The sequence below is a fragment of the Trypanosoma grayi genome (assembly GCF_000691245.1).
Source record: "Trypanosoma grayi strain ANR4 Tgr_303_V1, whole genome shotgun sequence".
Classification (NCBI taxonomy): Eukaryota; Euglenozoa; class Kinetoplastea; order Trypanosomatida; family Trypanosomatidae; genus Trypanosoma; species Trypanosoma grayi.
In genome coordinates this window covers 1-7,001 of record NW_008825922.1, presented here as the reverse complement: position 1 = coordinate 7,001, position 7,001 = coordinate 1, and the positions used below count along the sequence as shown (strand labels likewise).

Genomic DNA, 7,001 nt, shown 5'->3' with positions numbered 1-7,001 from the left:
CTGAACTGCAGGGCCGCCTGGGTGAGCTGACCGTGGAGCGCGATGAACTGCACAGCCGCCTGGGTAAGGTGACCGTGGAGCGCGATGAACTGCGTGAGCGGATGCGTGCTACTTCCACTGAACTGCAGTGTCGCCTTGGTGAGCTGACCATGGAGCGTGATGAGCTGCGTGCCAGTATGGCTGAACTGCACAGCTGCCTGAGTGAGGTGACCGCAGATCGCGATGAACCCGGGGCGGGTCTCTTTGGCTTTGAAGATTCCTGTGGACAAGTGGGGAGTAATGATGCGGAGTCTGCAGGTGCTGTTGGCTTTGAGGCTTGTGGCTCTTTGAAGGAGAAGAGCCCGTTGGAATTATTAGCCTCGGATTTTGTGGTTGGTGTCGGTGGTGGTGTTGATGATGCTGGTAATTCGTGGAAATTAGGACTTGAACTCGACGTTCGTGAGAGGTATCTTGAGGAGCGTTTTTCCAGGGTCCGTGAGAAGGAGAGGAAATTGCTGGCTCTGGCGCGCAGACTTAGGGTTGCACATGCAGAACTTAAAAGGGGTGAACTTTTGTTGCGTTCATCTCAATGTGACGTTTCTGAAGAGAGTTGTGAAATTGATGAAAATCACCGCGAAACGTTCTCAGGCGAGAATAATAGGTGGCATAGTGACGTGGTGGGGATCAGCAAGCGTGATAGGGACTCCGTGAGTGGTGCTGATGCTTCCGAACAGCAAAAACTTGTGCGGGCAACCGAATTGTACCGTGACCTGTTGTATGAACATATTCTGGATGAGTCTGGTGTTTCGGGCTCCGCTGCTGTTCGTGAGTCGTCGGGAGGGGAAACGGCGGTTGAGAAAACTGTGCGCATGCTTTCGGAACTCGAACGTCTTTGTGGTTCGCCGAAGTGCGAAAACAACGGTTGTGTCTCGTTTTCTACGCAGGATTCAGAAAAGGCTTTTTACCGTGATTACAGTGAACGCTGCCTCCAGGCGTTCCGTCGCCTTGAGAAGGCAATGGAGGCGCTGTCTTGAGTGTATGGGCGGGTCTCTGTTGTGTTGGCGTATAGTTTGCTTTTGTGAATATATTTTTTTGTTTTTGATGGGGGAGGAGGGGTGACGAGAATAACTAAGGGGCGTTGAAGTGAAACATGCTGTTCTTCAATTACAGCTAACACATCTGTGTTTTTAGTATTCGTTTTTTCTTTTTTCCCCCTATTATGATTGTCGTATCACCTGACTTCAAGCGGATTGTGGCAGCTCGGTTCTTGTCTAAAACGCAACGGCCAGCAATGGAGCACAATGCGAATGAGAAAGCAGCTTGCTGCAACAAGGGGTGTAACGGGCGCGTAGCCGAGGCAGTGAGTAACGAGGTGGCGGCGCTGCTTCGACGCGCGCGCTCCACCATGGAGGAATTACGCCCAAATGTATCGACTGCATCAAAAACGTGCATGCGCAGTGAAAACGAGAATCTGCAGGCCGAGGAGCAGCGGTGGTTGTGGCGGCGTCTCCGGTACCTGGAATGGCTGCATCAATTTATACAGCACCAGCAGCATATACTCAATGCAGTTTCACTCAAGCAGGCTGGTGACGGTGACTGTGAACGAGAGTATGACGCTGCGGCGCATCGCTCTATGAACGGAGCGGAGGATGGGGGCGGGGCGAGCAGCAGCAGTCTTGACTGGACGCCACCTTCCCCCAAGGCGTCTGTGCAGCAGCATGATGACTGCAGGGGTGTGTCGCTGCAACCTGACGTTGTGTCTTTCTGTTTTACTGAAGCCACTGCTGCAGCCTCTGGCGAGGACGCTTTCCGCAGTACAAGGAGTGAGGTGCCGGTGAGCAACATTGCAAGTTGCGCGACTGGGGGAGAAGTGACTGTAGTCCACATGGAACTTGACCATTTGCGGCAGGAGGGGCATCAGGAACATCAACAATGCGATTTACAGAAATGTGTGCAGGAGGAAGAACAGGAGCAGCAGAAGGAGAGCGTGCATTGGCGCTCGTTCCGCACGTGGCATCCGTCGCAGGTTTCAATTTTAGCAGACATGCCGCAGCCACACAGCAGCAAAGAATCCCCCACCCGGCACCTCTTGTGTCTTTCCACTGTTGTACATGAGAAGCCGCGTGGGATACGGGCGAAGGAGGCGGCTTTGGAATTGCAGGGCTGCTACTGCAAAAGCTGCCTCTGTCCATTACGCAAACGTCATTTCCCCTTTCCGTCTTGGAAGTCTGCACGCTTCTGTTACTACACCGGCATGTACTACTGCACCAACTGTCATTCTGGGAGAACGAGCGCTATTCCGGCGCGAGCTCTTCACATGTGGGACTTTCAGCCGCTGCCGGTGTGTAATGACGCCCTTGACTTTATGGAGCTGCAACGTGAGCGGCCGCTCTACTGCGTATCGGCGGTGAACCCGAAGCTGTACCACCGCGTCGTGTTGCTGCAGATGATACGATACTTGCGGTTGCAAGTTATGGCGCTGCGTGAGGTGGGCGTACAGTGCCGTGTGTTCCGCCACCTTTTCTACAACGAGGACGCGGTGTTGAAACACACATCTGGAGGCTGCTTGGCTGCCGCTTCCTCCGTTTCGGCCGCCGCTACTACCACCGCCGCCGACGACGATAGCGTGCTGCACCGTGAGTTTTTCGTGCAGCGCGATAAGCGGTACCTGATGGAGGACAGTGAGGTGTGGTCCTTCGCCGATCTTGAGGACGTGCACCGTTGCCAATCAGACGCGTCGGACGGCTGTGATGCGGTCTCCGCGTTTACCGTGCAGGTGGCGTCCTATAGTCGCCCGATGGCCGTGACGGTCAGCTGCTGTGACGCGGCGGTGTTCCTCAGGCGGCTGCGGGCGCAGATGGTCTACCACATCCTGCGGAGACAATGTGACGTGTGCCTGCGGAACAGTCTTGACGTCTGCCGTTGGTGTTGCCCGCCTGATGTGGTGACGGCGTTCCAACAGGGGCGAGATCAAGGGCAAAAGCAGCAGCAGCAACAGCAACAGGAACGGCAGCAAGAGAGGGAAGATGATAACTCGTCTCCGTTGTCTTCTGCGTCTTTTTCACGACGTGCGTTTCAAAGTGTGTGGACAAACGCCCCTGGAGCATCGCATCTCTTTACAGTGTACTCCTTCGATCTCTTGCACGTTCGCAGTTGCCCCAGGTGCGGGGCGTGCTACCATAAGCGGTGTTTCTACAAGTTACAGCGAGAGATGTTAGGCGTCACGGGATGTTTGCGTTGCTACAAAGGCAGTGATGCAGTGCGTGTGGTGTGTTCTTCTCGTTGCCCCCCGTGTGGCACATACGACAGCAGCAGCAGCTCCTTTGGTGAAGATCGGTCATAGTATGGGCGCACTCGGTATGCCCAGCTCATTGAGTTCCTTCTGTTGCAACTGCAGTGAAAGATGCATATCCAGCGCCAGAAGAATGATGGCTGGGAAACCCTATTCTTGCTTTTGCTTTCAACTTTCTGTGTGGCAATTATGCGTGCTGCTTTATAGGTTCCTTGATCGGAGAGAGGTAATTGTCATGACAGAGTAGCGAATATTGTCCTTTTTTTTTGCGTGACCCCAATCGGATACCGATTTGCCTGTCTTCCTTTCTTCTTGTTTTTGCTGCGTTGTGGCCCGCCACAAGGGTCGGATGGACGCAGCCGAGCAGATTGAACGACTGCGCCAAGAGCTGCAGATCACTCGCTACCAGCTGTGCTTGGCGCAGGCAGAGGCGGCACGATATCAAAGTCTGCTGCTCTCAAAGGCGGCCGAGGATGGGGTGGAACAACGTCAGTTAGACGTTGATGAGGTGCGGCAGACTGACTGGAGATGTGGCAGCGTGTCCTCATCGTCGCTGCTGGAAGAGAAGTCGGGTGATACTGAGGAGGAAGAAGAATTCATTAACGTACCTCGTATTCGTGCATGTCGGCAATCGAAGCATCGATCCGCACGTCACCCGTGTGGAAAGAGGGTAAGGGAGGAGGTTGTGGTGTATAAGTTTGTTCCCCCACTGGACTTCCTTCCAGCGGTGTTCGTCGCTGAGTACCGCGACGTAATTGAGATTATCGAAAAATATGCCCAACTGTACCATCGGTTTGCATCGGCAAGGGCACCTTTGGCATCTACACGTATGAGTGCAGAGACCGAAGGGTGACACATCTGTTGGTGAGGGAATATGCTCCATTCCCTATGAGGTGAAAAGAGTGACGGTCTGCCATCAGATTGACGTGCACCACTCAATCGAACATGTGTGACTACTTGTTGTTCTTCATTTGCCCTTGCCACTATTACTGTGCCTCCTTTCTTTTTTTCATCTTACAGTGCAAGCAGCCTACTGATAGAGGTACAAGAAAGAAACAGCGAGAAACGGCGTGCGCCGACGCGTGTGGCAAAGCTGTGGTTGAAGGGAGGTGTAGAGTATCACAGAAGACGCCAGGTGCAGAGGAATAAGGTGCAAGAATGGAGAGCATATCAACTCATTCTTCTCTTGTGATGTCGAACACCGCTGCTACGTCAGAACGCTATAGCAATGTTTTGTCACGAGTCATTGGCCTCGAAGAACGAGAGACACAACTTGAACAACGCATCGAGGCTGCTCTCCGCGTTGCCCACAAGGTCGCTTATCAGCAGCAGCAGCAGCAGCAACATCAGAGTGACTCGACGGACACGTACACAACATCTTTGCTGAACAGCAAGCCCTCATCGCACAGTAATAGGCGGAGGCGAAGCAGCGAGGAACTTCAGGTGGGACAATGCACCACCTTTGTGCGCGCGCTCATGCTGAAAGTGGAGCACCTAGAGGAGCAGCTTGCCCACGAGATTCAGCAGCGTATGGTAATGCAGCGGTCCATTGAGGCCCTCCAGCTGCAACTCCAACGGCCCAACGAGGAACTTGCGACACAGAGCCAACGCACCGATGTTGACACCACCGTGGAAACTCTGTCTGAGTATATCATTAAGAAAAAAAGGGCTTCACTCGTAGACGCCTCCAAAACGGAGTTGCGCGAAGATTTCCCCGGAAATGCAACTCCAGGTGAGAGCCACAGCAGCGGCCCCTCCAGCCCCGTCACCGCTTCCTCCGTCGGACAACACCTTGAGCCATTGACACACAAGCACGTCGCCACTGGGTTGGAAAGCGACGACGTCGTGTTGTTTAAGAGAAATCCAAAGGCTCGGGCGTCATTGGATCTGAACCAATTGCCACCGTTAGCCAGAAACAGCATGACCGCGTCGCTGTCGGGGAGCATTCTCGTGAAGAACAACAGTAAGACGTTGCAGGGTGGTAGTTCGACGTCGTTCAGCCAAGGTCATGTCAGTGGGGAGCCAGGGCCAACGGTGAGCTTCTCGTCCATGCCGAGCAATGCGAGGGACAATTCACCATGGAACGAAGGGGCACCCGAGGACTTCGGTGCTGCCCCGGCGTTCCGGCGGCCCAGGAATCAATTTGAGAGGCGGGAGCCCCGCCGCCGTTCGTCAGGACGATCAGTGTCGCGTAGAAGTCGAATATCGACCGACGGTGGATTAGGTCGCTCCGTTGTATTCGGGTCGGCCGTCCTTGACAACGAAAACAACGAGCCAGGAGTAAGCACCCTCTCTGCGGCTTCTCCGGAGAGTGTGCAGGTTGCCGCGGAAAGGACGAGAAGGCCAAAGAAACAGCGGCCGCTGCCGCCGTCGCTCGACGTGGAGGCGCTCCTCCCCATGCAGAACAAGCTGCTGAGCATGCAGCTGAAACGAGAGACTGCCGAGGCGGAAAGGAAGCTGAAGGGAGCTACGCGCGGGGGAGAAAATAGCAACGCTGTTGCGGCAGAAACTTTAACTCACTCGGCGGCCACATGCGCGGAGGCGTCACCCTCGCAACAGGAGAGGTTGCCACTCTTGTCGCCAACCTCAATACATTTGCGGCACCTGCCACACGATGTGCACCAGCGACGACGCTGGACAACAGCTGCCTGATTGCTTCTGCCTCACCTGGGCTCTAGGCCGTTGTGTGGTTCAATGAGGAAAAGTGAAGGATGTATGCCACGACTTGTTCCCGGTACCATGTACCATGTGGTTGGTGATCCAATCCTCCTTCATTACGCTCTCTTTCTTCCTTTCCACATGGTGCTTCGCTCTTCCTCTTTGTTCCATTTTTGTGCACGGGGCATGTGGTGGCGATGTTCTTTACCATCATATGGTTCCTTTTTGTTTTGTTATATGCCGTTTCTTTCCAATTTATATCATCATTCGAAACCCCAAAACAACGGGATGAAAGAACAAGATTATTGATTTGTTTTTCACGTTGCCTCGTTTGGCGCCGTTGCCCTTTTACACCCAAAATTTTTCGGGCGCTGATAGTGTGTGATTTGTGCATGCACCAAATTGTCTTAATGCTATCATGCAGACGCCAACGAATGAAGTGTGTGTTGTTATTGTTGTTGTTGACTTTCATTTGTGCTTGTTGTGATTTCTTTTTCTTTTTTTTTTTTGTTTGAATCGGGCACATGCATGACGAACGGAATGGGGTCGAATATTATGGTTCTTTTTTTTCGCCACGCCATATTGTCTGCTGTTGCGGTGGGAGACGTGTGTGTTTTTTTGTTTTTTTTTTTTCCGTTTTGTTCTGTGTTGATGCTGGCCTGAGGGTGGGGTGGCGGTGGGCGTGCAGCGGACAACGGTGGGGGCGTGAACGGCGTGTGATGGAGGAGGCCAAAACTGCCGAAAAAAAAACAGAAGTTCAACAACAACAACTACTACTACAAGTGGGGCCTCCGCGTGCGCCCAAACACAGTAAGCAGGAATCTAGAGGCTTCTGTGTGTCCCCATCCTCTTTTTTGTCTTCCTCTGCTCTCATCAATGCCTCCCTTCTTGTTTTTTATTCGAGGGTTATGTTCGTTTGGGACCGAGCTTGAGAGGCGGCCGTTGTCCGCGCTTTTTCCCTATCCGCACTCGCTCTGGGTCTTTTGAACACGTAGACTGATTGAATTCCTCTTTTATGTCGATGCTATATATTTGTATATATATATATATATTATATAATATATATAAATAT

At 53.0% G+C, this 7,001-nt stretch overlaps 4 protein-coding genes across 4 annotated transcripts; all 4 read left to right on the top strand.

Annotated features, from left to right (window-relative positions):
• Window positions 1-101: 101 nt before the first annotated feature.
• Window positions 102-1,013, top strand: DQ04_03031030 (hypothetical protein; the record flags this gene model as incomplete). The annotated part of the gene is made up of 1 exon (XM_009312445.1): window positions 102-1,013. The coding sequence occupies one exon, from the start codon at window positions 102-104 to the stop codon at window positions 1,011-1,013; it is 912 nt and encodes a 303-aa protein (XP_009310720.1).
• A 185-nt stretch (window positions 1,014-1,198) lies between these two features.
• Window positions 1,199-3,322, top strand: DQ04_03031020 (hypothetical protein; the record flags this gene model as incomplete). The annotated part of the gene is made up of 1 exon (XM_009312444.1): window positions 1,199-3,322. The coding sequence occupies one exon, from the start codon at window positions 1,199-1,201 to the stop codon at window positions 3,320-3,322; it is 2,124 nt and encodes a 707-aa protein (XP_009310719.1).
• A 298-nt stretch (window positions 3,323-3,620) lies between these two features.
• DQ04_03031010 (hypothetical protein) lies at window positions 3,621-4,124 on the top strand (the record flags this gene model as incomplete). Its single annotated transcript, XM_009312443.1, has 1 exon — window positions 3,621-4,124. The coding sequence occupies one exon, from the start codon at window positions 3,621-3,623 to the stop codon at window positions 4,122-4,124; it is 504 nt and encodes a 167-aa protein (XP_009310718.1).
• A 305-nt stretch (window positions 4,125-4,429) lies between these two features.
• On the top strand, window positions 4,430-5,923 carry DQ04_03031000 (hypothetical protein; the record flags this gene model as incomplete). The annotated part of the gene is made up of 1 exon (XM_009312442.1): window positions 4,430-5,923. One exon carries the CDS (start codon window positions 4,430-4,432, stop codon window positions 5,921-5,923), a length of 1,494 nt encoding a protein of 497 aa, XP_009310717.1.
• Window positions 5,924-7,001: the final 1,078 nt, after the last annotated feature.